At 34.9% G+C, this 13,928-nt stretch overlaps 2 protein-coding genes across 2 annotated transcripts; both read right to left on the bottom strand.

Moving 5' to 3' along the window:
• Window positions 1–1,753: 1,753 nt before the first annotated feature.
• On the bottom strand, window positions 1,754–2,311 carry LOC127811273 (salutaridinol 7-O-acetyltransferase-like). The gene has a single exon (XM_052350986.1). The coding sequence runs from the start codon at window positions 2,309–2,311 to the stop codon at window positions 1,754–1,756; it is 558 nt and encodes a 185-aa protein (XP_052206946.1).
• A 97-nt stretch (window positions 2,312–2,408) lies between these two features.
• LOC127811272 (vinorine synthase-like) lies at window positions 2,409–4,175 on the bottom strand. The gene is made up of 3 exons (XM_052350984.1): window positions 4,163–4,175; window positions 3,677–3,916; window positions 2,409–2,818 (listed from the first exon to the last, which is right to left on the bottom strand). The coding sequence occupies exons 1-3, from the start codon at window positions 4,173–4,175 to the stop codon at window positions 2,409–2,411; spliced, it is 663 nt and encodes a 220-aa protein (XP_052206944.1).
• Window positions 4,176–13,928: the final 9,753 nt, after the last annotated feature.

Here is a 13,928-nt window from a genome sequence, read left to right as displayed (position 1 = left end):
TTACAAATTATATGAATACGATCGAAAATAAAGTAAAATTCACTATGGGAATAATTAGTTTACAAAAGAGATCAACTCTTATTCTTAAAAAACTTTTAAATCAGTACACTCAATCAAATATGCAATTTTATTTATGAAGAGAAGAACATACATATCTTGACTAAGTTCATTGAGTCTTGAATCAATCAAATTAAAAAAAAAAAATCTTTATCATACTTTAAATTCTTTATTTAAATTGAATTCATTTCAAAGTGAATGGTTGCATATAAAAATTGTAATAGTAGTTGAACTTAGAATAGATATGGCTTGTTTAAATTTTGGCGTTCTCAACCCTTGAAAGTCAAAGTCGTTTAATTTGATTGATTTTAGCTTAGTAAATTTTTAATATAATTATATGTAGTAGGAGATACTCACGTTGCAATTGATCTGAACTGAGTTCAATCTCAATTAGGTGAGTAAGTGTATGGGCTCGACCCAACTCGGACTTGAATCGTCAAGAAGCTCGGCAAAGGTCATTTATATATATATATATATATATATATATCCTTCCATACATATTGTGATTTTAATTATATATGATCATTAGATTCTTAATTAATCTACACTTTCAATTAATTAACTTAGTTATTTCAAGGGTCCCATCTAGATCTCTTTCAGGATCATGAATCTTAAATTAAATTGGAACAGTTATAGGCAATATACGAGCAAGATTTGCAGATTTCATTGAAACTTCAATGAGGGAATTAAAAGAATAAATTTCTTGATTAAATATTTATAGTTATTTTTTATATATTAAAAAAATTGAATTAAAAATAAATTGTTAAGAGGAGTTGACCTAATGAATGAACGAACGTGAACATGCAAATATTAATATTTTAATTGGTCTACTTATATATATATATACATATACATATATATATATATATAACAAACCAAAACTAATTAAATATAAAAAAATGTGGCCATGTGATTATTCCCCATGCCATACATATTATTAGTAACATTTTAATTAAATTAAAATAATTAAATTGTATTGATTGAAATTATCGGTGCAATTCGATTTGTGTTTAATCTGTAAATCAGATAAATTTAATTTCTAAATTTAACAAATTAAATTATTTTGGTTCAATTTGGCTTCTTTATTAAAATAAACAAACCAATTAAAATGTCAAAAATAATTTTTTTTTTGCACTTTGTTGTTTTATTTTTTATTTTTTTTTAATTTTTTTGAACAGTTCAATTCTTTGATTTTTTTTTTCCAATTTTTTTAATTTGAAAACCTATTGGGTTGATTCTATTCCATTCAATTTTTGACATATATTCAATCTATTCAATTTGAATAATTTGATCGATTCAATGAATGTCCAGCTCGATCTCATACATTTACTAACTTAATCCCGATTGAACACTCATCCTAACTAATGAATGAACAAACGGGGACATGCAAATATTAATATTTTAATTAGTCTACTTATATATATATACATATATATATATAATATGTCCCTAAATATTAAGTTAAATATAAAAACATTCCATTAATGCACTTTTGTTACTACAATTCATTTGTCCATCTTAGAACCTAAACATGCCTTTAGGATACAAGAATTCATGTAAGATTTGAATTGTAACTCTTTCAAACATCTTATGATATTATATTATTGTTACAAAATAAATGAACGGACAAATAAAAGATAAGAAGTACAAAGATGGAGACAAATTTCTTTCAACTGAATAATTAAGAAGCAGTAAACTATGATGATGATGTTACCAAACAACCTGGATTTGAGGAAGCGTAGTTTAGGAACTCAGGATCTTGTTCTAAAATAGTCACCCATGCTTCTATTCCTCCGTTCACACTGCTTTCTGCTAGAAATACCCCATTGATAAACACTGAACTGGGAAATCCCCAAACATGGCTAACCCAAATAGGTTTTCCCCACCCGAATTCCAATTCCGACAATCTAAAGCTTCTCAAATCGCTGACCATGTACATTTCAGGTCTTTTTTTGGCATATACTTCATCTCTTTCTTCCATCAACTTGCATATCTTGTGAAACACTTCATCTCCTTGCATTCTTTGGATAAATTTAGAGTCCATTTTTTTAACTGCTTCCTTCACACGACCCACCACAACTTGCAGCTCATCATTTTGTTTTGTGTGGGCTGCATTGTGGTGTGCACTTGTTAGCCAGAAGATATTCCCAAATGCGTTTTCGGACAATGGTGAAGCCATTCGTGGCCGTATGTTTACTGCAAAAACCAACGTGGATGGTTGTTGGGAGCCTTTGACTATTGCAGAAGCAGCCATTGCACGCGTCCAGATTAAAGAAGTTATCACTTGGGAACTGCTTGGATAAGGGACTAGCTGGCTAGTGGCCTTGACCTTGAGGGCTTTTATAGCATTACTATCGAACACAAATCTCCTCAAGGTGCTTTTCCCTTGATTCAACCAATTCTCTTTGCAATACGCCATGCATGCTACCTGGTAGTTGTTCTGAGCTAGGAGGCAAAAGCAAGGATGCTGAGCTGAGGTCAAGGAATATTGCTTGGTCCTGACAGCCGCTAGACAAGGCAGTCCAACACCTAAGGAAAGAAGCCAGTGTATTTGCATCTAACACCTTGTGCGACATTGACAAACCAATGGAAATTCCCCCAGAAGCAAATACGTTGGCTTGAATAGCTACGTGAGATAAGGTATTTGGTGGCTCTGGAACGAAGCCTTGGTAAGGAACAAATCGGTGCAGGACTTCGATTTCAGGTCTTTCAAGAAACTCGGACATGTCACAACGAACATGGGTTTCTATGAATAGAACTCCTTCATCATTTCAATCAAACGACATGTGATCCTTCAGCCGACCAGCCAACGGATAGAAGCGAGACAGGGTTTCGGACAACGAACTTTTCAAACGAGCTGTTGATATTATGTGATTCAAAATGTTCTTTTTTATCAGATTTCTGGCATGCTGTTACATATTGCTGAGATGTATTTTATTATACTTGTTTCATTTAAATATTAATGTCTCATCATATGCTGTTATATATATATATATATATGTTATCAATATATATCAGCTGCATGTTATTTGGGCTGTTGTGTTATATGGGCCGAGCCCAACTGTGTTGCCTTGTGTGCTGCTGGCCGAGTCCATGCCTGTTTAGCCCATGATTGGCGCTGCTATAAAAGAGCAGCTCGGCGCCCTAATTTCCAGAACTCTCTGATATTCTGTCTTGTGCTCTCTCTCTGAAAACCCTAAGTCGGCGATTCTTGAAGCGAGACACCATTCGTGAATCCTTCGTTCTGATCTATGTTTCATTCGATTCTTTGGTTGCTTCCATGGTAAGATCTGACGGTAAGAACAGCTATTGCTTAAATCTCTATTTGTTTTTGGAACGCCTGAGGCGTGAGAGGTTGTAAACTAATAGAACAGAACTTTGCCTTGATCGTGAGATCGGTATAGAACAGATCTACCTTGATCTTGTTATTTTCGTTTCTGTTTTCAGTTGTATTGCAATACTGTTTCTATTTTACTGTTCATGGTTTTGTAATCGTTTGTAAACTTGAGATCTAGTGGATTGACTAGAGGCGGAGCCTCTGCCGTGAGTAGGATCTATTGATCCGAACACGTATATCTCTGTGTCTTGCATTTATACTTTTGTTTAAACTTTGGTTTACTGTGTATCGCGCTTAATCTGTGTTTGGCCGAGAAATCAGGTTGTATAAAACCTACATGAGCCAAGATTGGCTTGATAGAGCTGGCATCGGGTATGGGGTGGTGAAAGACCAAGGGGACGTAACCAGTACTGACGAGCTGGTTCAAGAGAGAAATGGTGAAGGTTCTAAGGTGAGAGGGTGTTGGAGAAGATGGCTTGATGTATTCCCTTGAAACAACTTGAATCTCCATGTGGATGGTCTCTTTGAAGAACGAAAGATTACTGAAGAGCAAGCAGACGCTTACAAAGACTCAGAGAGAGAGAGAGAGAAGGCTGGAGAGCTCTAGGTTTCAGAGACTTGATACTTTGGTTGATTGCTGTGAGGGCTGAGAGAGGGAGCAGCCTCTATATATGTAGGAAATTCTATTGAAAGCCCACGATATTTCTTTCTATAGCCATTTCCATTAAAATTCACCATCTTTTAAAAATCTTATTAATCTTATTTTACCCTTCACAGTCATTACCGCAGTCATGAGTTTTATGTGTGTGTGTGTATTTGGGGGTTTGAGGGTTGTCGCATTCGTAGCGACTACCCACCGACGGAAACGAGAAAAGTATGAGATAGAGAGAGATGGGCGTGAGAGAATGAGAGAGAGAGAGAGAGATTGGTGCAATGAGAAAGAAAGATAGATGGAGCAGATGAGTGGCTGCGACTATAGCTATGGCTATGGGGAGTAAAAGAGAAGGAAAATGGTTATAATATCCCAAAATTTAGAAATAAATAATAATTATTCAAACCAGTATTTGAGGACATTATTGAATATTTGTGGGTTTAAAGGAAATATTGATTTAATTTTTATCTCGGTGATTATTTGTGTTTATTGTTTAAGGAAAATAATTATTTATTGGGTTAATTTAAAGTAAAATAGTAATTTATGATGTTTTGAAGAAATAAGAAATTTAGGTAATTAATTAAATTATTTGGGAATGGTTAATTATTATTAATTATTGTAATTAATGTGATTATTAAATATTTGTGGATTTAAGGAAAATAATTATTATTAGGGAGTATTTATGGAAATAGTAAAATAAATTTATTGGTGAATTTTTGGAAGTTTTTGGGTGTAAGTGAAATAAGAAGATATTGGAGTTTGGGGGTGTGTGTGTGATTAATGGAAGTTATGGTGCTGAAATGGAATTTTCGAAAGTGGCAGAGAATCACTTTAAGTATAGTTATGTATGCATATATGTTGAGTGAGGGCAGCCAGATCGTGCGGTCATGCGTGCGCACGAGGAGCCGGAGGTCGCGGGTTCGAGTGGCCGAGGGTGCGCGCGAGGCTGGGAGGAAATTTGTGATTTTTCACCAAGGAGGCGCCCAAAACGGCGTCGTTTCGTGGCCTGAAGGCGGTCATGCACTGGCTGCCACGCGACAGTCTCTGGCGCTGTCTTCTCTCCCTTTTTAAGCCGAGAATTGAACGTGCAATTGGGGTGGGAAATTAACAGCATCAGTAAGGAAATTTCAGTGAAGAAAAACAGTGCTCCGAGGGTAAAAATGAGGGGAAAATTCGAAGGAAGTGGTGAAAAATTCCTTCTAATTGAGGTTTATAAATTCAGGTAAGTTGTGTGAGTTATGTAAATAAATTTATACGATTTGAAATTTAATTTAGGGTGTAAATTTATTAATTTTGGTTGATTATACTGGTGTTACGCATCATGTATTAATTTAGTGGTGTTTAAGTGTGGAAACACTGTAAACGGCTAGATACATGCAATCTCTCATCTACCCTTGCGATTTCATTTCATTTTATAAACCCTTCGTCTTCCCTTAACTCGTTTTGGTATCGCGTATAAATTATATATATAAATTGAGAATGTTATTGGCGCTATTTAAGTTAAAATAAATATGAGATTTGTTGGGATTTTATTTAAGGTGACCGTCTACGTAGGATTTTAGGTGGTTAAATTATTTATATTATATGGTTAGATTTAATTAATGCTAGCTATGATTTTATTAATTGCTATTAAACATTTTACTTCGCAGCGAAAGTGCAAGAAAAGTAAGAAACGGCCGTATAAAGGCAAGCTCCTAACTCTCTCCTCGTGTTCTTTAATTCCTGTGAGAAATCCCGTGATTTCCTGTATTTTATCACCTCCCTTACTTTAATTCGGCACCTAGCCTTATTTGTTGAAGTGTTATTTATTTGCTTTAATTTAAATTAAATTCGAGACTTCTAGAATTTTATTTGTTGTGAGCCTATGGGGGTTTGTACCACCCCAACTCCTTTTGGGAATGATGCTGAACCAGTCTGGGAACTAGGTTCCTAGACGTGCGGGTTTATTTACGATTTTATCGGGTTTATTTACAGTTTTTCTCGGATTTATTTATGGTTCGGTTAAAGCTATCGAGCAGTAGGGTAGGGGTCAGTTGTTGGTGACGTTAGGGTAGACTATTGTACGACCCTGAAGTAGACCGTCGGGTGGACACTCCTAGTCACTGGCCGTTAACCGGTGCCGGACACTGCTGACTAGCTCTACCAGGTTGTAATTTACTACACGTCTAGATTCATTATATTGCTGTTCATGATTTGATATGCACATGGGTACGAGTTGCATGTTGGGATATTCATTTATTGTGTATGCTTGGACAAGGACATTCTAGTTTGGTTAAGTTGCATCCAGCATGGGCATATGCATCGCGTGTGGTTTACTATGTGGGCGGAGCATGGCCTGATGCCTGGATGTATGGGCGCCGGTGTATCACGTTGATGTTTACTACGCCATTGCATTTTTATGTGCATTGCATGGTTACCGGTAGTTATTAGTTCTCAGACAGGAGTACCGTTCTGAGGGAGCCTATGGCTCGAATGTCGAGAGTACCGATATGGACGGGTGACGGGAGTACTGACCCGGGATGGCACGCGCATGTTTGTTGGAGGTATTTGTTATCGTCCAGGGCAGCGACAGGTTGGTATGGGACTTGGGTGCCAAGTGTCTTATGTGGGCCCCAAGGACCGGTATGTGCTATGATTATACTATACTATTGTATTGTAACGTCTCATGACTTGTGTGTATTTGGTGGTTGGTGTTTTGGGAGAAGTTTATTGGTTTTGTGCAGTCTTCAGCCTTTCTTTCTTCATGCTTGCTGAGTCTCTCGACTCACTTTGCTTTCCATCATTCCAAGTAGTGGCAGCGTGAGCCATGGGCAAGTGAGTCAGCTTCTAGTTGCAGAGTCGGTATGGTGAACAGGCAGTCCCATCAATTCCTATCAACTCTGATGGTTGAGTAGGATTTACTCTATTATTTTTATTGTGCCAAGTCGTTTCTCGAGTCTCGTGTATATTTGCACGGGAGTTTGTGTTTATTTATTTATCATGTGACCACTGTAATAGCGGGGTACCCGTAATGCATGCATGTGTTTAGCTTCGTTTTCGCTGTTCTTATTTTTGTTTAAGCATGTCAGGGTAGTTTTTGTCTTGTGTTTCATTCTTTCTCCTTCCGTAGACGTTCCCGTTCAGGTAGTCCGGGTGGTTGGGGATATCCGAGCGGGGGTGCTTACAATGGTTGTGGTTGTGGATGGTTGTGAAAAGTAAAATAGAAATTTTGAAAGATGTTGGTAAATTTTGGTGAGAGTGATTGTAGAGAGCAATAATGTGGGCTGTGAATAGAATTTTCCTATATATAACAACTCGGGATTGAATACAAACATATACAAGAGAAGTGAATATTTGTTCTATGGATTCGATAAATAAAGGGAAAAACTCTTTATTCCTGATTTTTCTATAACTAGATCCTCTAAAATCATAAGACATTTGATATTTTGAGAAGAGTTGCTCTATGGATAGCATGATATGATGAAAGTTATAAGTTATATTCGAAGAAAGTTATTATCTATTGTTGCCTCTGTGGTATAGTTAGTCGGGACACTTAAGTGACAGTTTTACCATGCTTAAGCGAAATTTTTAGCCAAACTTTTTAACAAAGATCTGTGAAAATTAGTGTAAATACCATATATCACATCTTAATGGTCAAGACATTTGATATTTTCATCAAATGATGGAAGTTGAGCTTCATTAACAGTTCAACTGACTATTGATGGATTGTATTTACATGAATAAGATCGAATAAACTAATATATCTTGAACTTAGGGTTAATTTTATCCAATTTTAACATTTGCATTAATTTGATTATCGAACTTTCACTTTTGTTTCAATTTTATCCTTGATCCAAAAGGCGTGTGCCATACCTTACATGGCGACTGATGTGGCATGGTGACGTGTCTCCAATAATGGACACATCAGCAAAATGACATCATCTAACCAGCTGTAACACCCTGCTTTTTTCAAGCGTGTGTTAACCAAGGATTTTGGGAATATTTTTTTTTTCAACATATACTAAAAATAAATCATTTCCCAACAATCTTAATTCTACATTCTCAGCATATTAAACTTAATAATCAATAAGTTAAGATAGGTAACATAATAAAAAATGCGGAAGTAAGATCGAAATCTCAAATGATACATAATTGCAAATGCTTCATTTATAACATAGAAATAGTACCATCGTTTTACACCATATCTTCAAAACAAAATACATGATAACTGAACATCTCACACATAGTTAAAGACCTATTATAGATCTAATATGTAAATAACAGTAACATCTCAATAACCACTTTTCTTTTAGCGCCGCTGCTTTCATTTGAAACGTTTGAATATTCTAGTAACAAAGTCTAAATTAGATGTTGAATCATCTAAGTGAGAGTTCAAAAATATTTTTATGAATATATGTAAGACCATGAATAAACTGACATATCCTAACATGTCCTATCCCAAGAGAATTCCATACAGCGTTTAACCCATAACAAAGGAAAAGATCAATCTCTCTAAGGGCAGCATAATCACATCGACGCATTGACACAACACAATTCCATCTTAAGAAGAACAACATCAACTCATCTCTCTAACACCTCGATATTATTATTATACATAAAAAATAAATTATCACTACAATAATATTATTATTATAAATAATAGTAATATTATTGTTATAATTTTAGTGTATTAGATAATTTTTATTTATAAGTCTATTACTCATCTATAAATGAATACAAAAAAGGATTACCTTATATAAATCTATATTTTGATAAGAATATAAGCCACGAAGATAAATTTTGATAAGCCACAAAGATAAATTTTTTTATTGTAAACAACATTCTAATAATAACCAATTTTAAATTTCGAATCATAATTATAATATAACATTAAATTCTTACAAGAACAAGGTTTTTGTTTCCTATACTTGATCTTAACAATCAAGTTAATTAATACTTGGTATTAAGTTTTAAGTGTGTCCCTTTATCTTTTGGGAATTCATATTATTTATGCTAGGCAAAAAACAGTAAACAAGCCACACACTCACATGGCCTTGATATCACTGAAAACTTTTCGACCCAACAACAGAGACTCAATTGGAAGAATAAACTAAAAATAACAAAATCATGTACACAACAAAGAAAAAGTGGAGAAGAGAAAATAATATAGAGAGATTTATTGTGGTTCACTCTTAAATAGAATACATTCACGTTGAGCTCTAGCGAAAGAGAGCACATTACACTGTCGGAGCAAATAGGGTTTACAACACTCAAAATGTACAAGACTCACAACTACTACTACAAGAAAAATTATTTTTAACGACAGAATTAATATTTTTGAATATTTTTTTAATTTAGTGACGGAAAGACTTGTCGCTAAATTTAGAGATGGAATAAGCGACGGGATTACAGTCGCTAAAAAATTAAAAAAAAAATTAAATAAAAAGTAAAAAAGTAAAATTAAGCGACGAGATAACCCTGTATCTAAAAAATAAAAAAATTTAAATAAAAAATATAAAATTTAGCCACAAGATCACACTCGTCACTAAAAAATAAAAAAATAAAAAATTAAAATTTAGCGACAGGGTTATACCAGTCACTAAAAAATAAAAAATGTAAAATTTAGCGATTGGATAACCAGTTGCAAAAAAAAAAAAAAATAAATTAAATAAAAAATGAAAAATTTAGTGACGCAATCACACTCGTTGCTAAAAAATAAAAATAAATTAAATTTAAAATTAAAATTTAGAGATGGGATCAAACCTGTTACTAAAAAATAAAAATAAATTAAATAAAAAAATAAAATTTAGCGACGAGGTCGTACCCTTCGCTAAGAAATAAAGAAAATTAAATAAAAAATTAAAATTTAGCAACGCAGTCACACCTATAGCTAAAAAATAAAAGAAATTTGAATAAAAATTTAAAATTTAGCGATTGCATGGGTCACACTTGTTGCTAAAAATAAAAATAAATTAAATAAAAAATTAAAATTTAGCGACGAGGTCATATCGTTCACTAAAAAATAAAAAAATTAAAATTTAATAACAAGATAACCCCGTCGCTAAAAACTAAAAATAAATTAAATAAAAATTAAAATTTAGCTACGCGTCACACCCATGGCTAAAAAATAAACAAAATTAAATGAAAATTAAAATTTAGTTATAGAATCACCCAATTGCTAAATATTAAAAATAAGTTAAATAAAAATTTAAAATTTAGCAAGGGGTTGTACCCTTCGTTAAAAAATAAAAAAAAATAAATAAAAACTAAAATTTAACAATAGGGTCACACTCGTGACTAAAAAATAAAGAAAATTTAAATAAAAAATTAAAATTTAGCAATGGGATCACACTTGTTGCTAAAAAATAAAAAAATAAATAAAAAGTTAAAATTTAGCGACGAGATCACCCTGTAGCTAAAAAATTAAAATAAATTAAATAAAAAATTAAAATTTAGCTATAGGATCACACTCATTGTTAAAAATTAAAAACAAATTAAATAAAAAATTAAATTTAGTGACGGGGTCATACCCATTGCTAAAAAATAAAAACAAAATTAAATAAAAAATAAAAAATAAAATTTAGGGACGGAGTCACACCTGTGGCTAAAAAATAAAAAAAATTAAATTTATTTAGTGACAAAAAATTCCGTAGTTAAATAGTTAAAGATTTAAATAAAAGTAAAATTATTTAGTGATGGAATATTTGTCGTTAAATAGTTAAAAAAATAAATTATTTAAGAAATTTAAAATTTAAATTTAAATTATTTAAACAAATATAAATATAACTTTTATGGTACTCTAAAATAACTAAAAATTCATAATAATTTTTACTAACATTAATATTAGTAAAAATTAAACTAATAAATTTTTAAACATATTTCAAATTAAAATCAAAATGAGAACATAATTTTTGCCTACTAATATAATAATTTATAAAATTTTATTTGAATTAAAAAAGAAATAAAGTTAAAATTAATATTTATTTTCCTCTACTAACATTAATATCATTAAATAAGTTTGAGAAATTTTGGAGTGTAAATATAATTCTGAAAAGTTTGGAAGAGTAAACAAGGAGGCTTCTAGATCAATTGGCTCATGCGCTGAACTTGATCATGAGAGTTTGAGTGTTCGAATCTGGTAGAAAGCTTTAGATAATAGTTGAGAGTAATATTCCTACGCGACCGCGTGACGCGTAGGAAGAGGGAGGGGGGCGCTTGCAGGGAGGCATGATGTTTTGATTTTGCGAGCGCGCTAAATTCAGCGATGGACAATAGAATTTTGTGGCTAAATTCTAATTTTAGCAACAAAAAATATTTCGTTGCTGATTTTGTTGCCAATTTTAGTGATGGAACTTGTCTGTACATCCCATATCGAGCCATAGGAAGGACCGGAACAACTCACCCTGATGGGCCTACGCGAACTTCCTAGAGGGTCACCCATCCTTGAGCTACTCTACCTCAAGAACGCTTAACCCCGGAGTTCTTTGCCTGCATTTAGCCCAAAAGGTATTCAGTTGGTGCTGTTTCCTTCCTTACTTATTCTCGATATATACTACTTTTTTTTGGGTTCCTGGGGTATTACATTCTCCCCCCCTTAAGCACATGACGTCCTCGTCATGCGACCTTACAACTAGTCCCAGATCTCCCCCATTTGCATGGCCAATGTGGGATTCGTCTAAGGTGCTTACACGCACCCCCCCTCAGGGACTCAGTATCCTTGCTGAGGTTTGCCCCACCATCGCGCTCAGAGACTCGGGGGTCGGCTCTGATACCACCTGTAACATCCCGCATCGAGCGATAGTAAGGATCGGAACAACTCACCCTGATGGGCCTACACGAACTTCCCAGGGGGTCACCCATCCTTGAGCTACTCTACCTCAAGAATGCTTAACCCAGAGTTCTTTGCCTGCATTCAGCCCAAAAGGTATTCAGCTGGTGTTGTTTCTTTCCTTACTTATTCTCGATATATACTACTTGTCTCTGGGCTCCTGGGGTATTACATTGTCCATCATTAAATCCGTCGCTAAATTATTTAGCGACGAAAATTTAACATTTAGCGACAAAATTTTCTGTCACTAAATGCTGAATTTTTTGTAGTGTACTTTCTCTCTCTATATGCAAAATGATTCTTCTAACAAAATCACCCAATAATCATACAAAATAGATATCAAAGCCTTACCCTAAAGAATCAGAGTGGAGAACATCAAGAAGACGAAGGCAAGAACAACCCAAAATGAGAAACCCCTTGCTAACCCACTTCTTCTCTCATTCTGCTCTACACAAATCTTGAGGCAATATGCAATAAATAAGAGACACACAATGGGAATGGAAGGCTGGGATTGCACTGGATAAAGGTAGCATCGATGACCAGCATTGCATATCGTAAAGGACAAAACCATCAAGAGAAAATGGGCACAATCTCGAGTGGTTGTCGAGCAGTAATCCATCGACACATGGACGACGAATTAAAGCTGACCCTCCAGCCCTAATACAGTGTCGTTATGCTCCACCATCAACAATTCATAGAGTTCGATTTTTTACATGCATGAAAGATCCTTAGTGAGGTTATCTTTCTTTCTAGTTTGATTAGCCTAAAATTCTCAAATCGAATAGAGGATATTTATACCTTAATCAGTACACTTTGTAATACCCCATGTTCGTATGAAGTTGCCACGTCATTTTGATGAGTTTAGAATACCGAAAAATTAGCTTAATAGCAGTTATAAGTACCGAATCGACTGCAGGGAATGACTTGGAGTGAAATTATCTAAGGAAAATTATATGGTTTCGATAAGCGTTCCAAGATAGGATTTATGGTATCAAAAGAAATCGGATCGGGAATAGTTTTCGGTACAGCTAAAATACAGCTGTCATTTAGGCTGTAAAACCGAATTGTCGTAGGAGACTCCCGAAAAATCAACGGAACCCTAGGGGGGCTCCGGTTTTGCGTAATGAGCAACCTTTCAGTGGTATTGAGATGAAACGACAGCCTAGAAAGGTCAGTGGGGTGAATCGTCCTTTTTGACTAAGTTTTGAGTTATTAATTTTGGATTTTTGGTATTGTAATACTAATTAATTTAAGGTTTAGGGGCATAGTTGCAATTAGAGAATTATTTTAACAAATTTATGATAAAATTTGAAGTTTAAATATATAAAATTGTTGTTAATATAGTATAATATATATAACATTATAACATTATATATATATATATATTGATATGTACGTAGCAACGCCTGCAACCTTCATACCTCCACAAATCTCCATGCCTTGATAACTTTAAGTCCATATCCTGCTCCAATCAGCCACATCTTTGCAACATTTAGAAAGATTTTCACGCAAAGAAAATGGCCACGCTGCAAGCTTCGCCCATACCCCTGCTGCAATCAGCCACGCCCTGCAATGAGCCACGTCTTTGTAATATTTGGTTAGATTTGCACACTAAGAGAAATGGGCAGAGGGTTGGCGTTGGCTATAAATAGAGGAGAGTTTGAGAGATTTGGGCAGAGCAAGCAACCAAGAGATCGAGAGAAAGAGAAAGAGAAAGAGAGAGAGATCGGGAGAGTGAGATGGAGGATGGCTGATGAAGGAAGCTCGGCCATGGCAGTGAGCTCCAAGCAGCCATGGCCGACGCACAGTGAGCGTGGTTGCGGGCAGCAAGGAAGGTGCGCGGTTGGGCGGTTCGTGCGGAGGTTGCTGGTGCGGTCGCGACTGCAACCGGATGCGTGGAGGCGCGGAACGACCGAAGTCGGCCATGGCAGTGCGTGTTGATGTAGCTGTAGGCAGCCATGGTCGACGCGAAGGGGAGCTTCAGCACACGGTGGTGGCTCACGGCGGGAACGATGGCTCGCGACGGTAGTGCGTGCGTGCGTATGGAAGGCCGACGAAGTCGGTGGCGGGCGTTG

The sequence above is a fragment of the Diospyros lotus genome, chromosome 10 (genome assembly GCF_014633365.1).
Source record: "Diospyros lotus cultivar Yz01 chromosome 10, ASM1463336v1, whole genome shotgun sequence".
Lineage (NCBI taxonomy): Eukaryota > Viridiplantae > Streptophyta > Magnoliopsida > Ericales > Ebenaceae > Diospyros > Diospyros lotus.
This window is presented reverse-complemented; position numbering and strand designations above follow the sequence as displayed.

Coding starts and splice junctions, on each gene's coding strand:
- LOC127811273 (XM_052350986.1), bottom strand. CDS start 2,311: ATGGCTGCTTCTGCAATAGTCAAAGGCTCCCAACAACCATCCACGTTG.
- LOC127811272 (XM_052350984.1), bottom strand. Junction 2,819..3,676: donor CAGATTAAGCGCGATACACA/GTAAACCAAAGT, acceptor GAAATGATGAAG/GAGTTCTATTCATAGAAACC.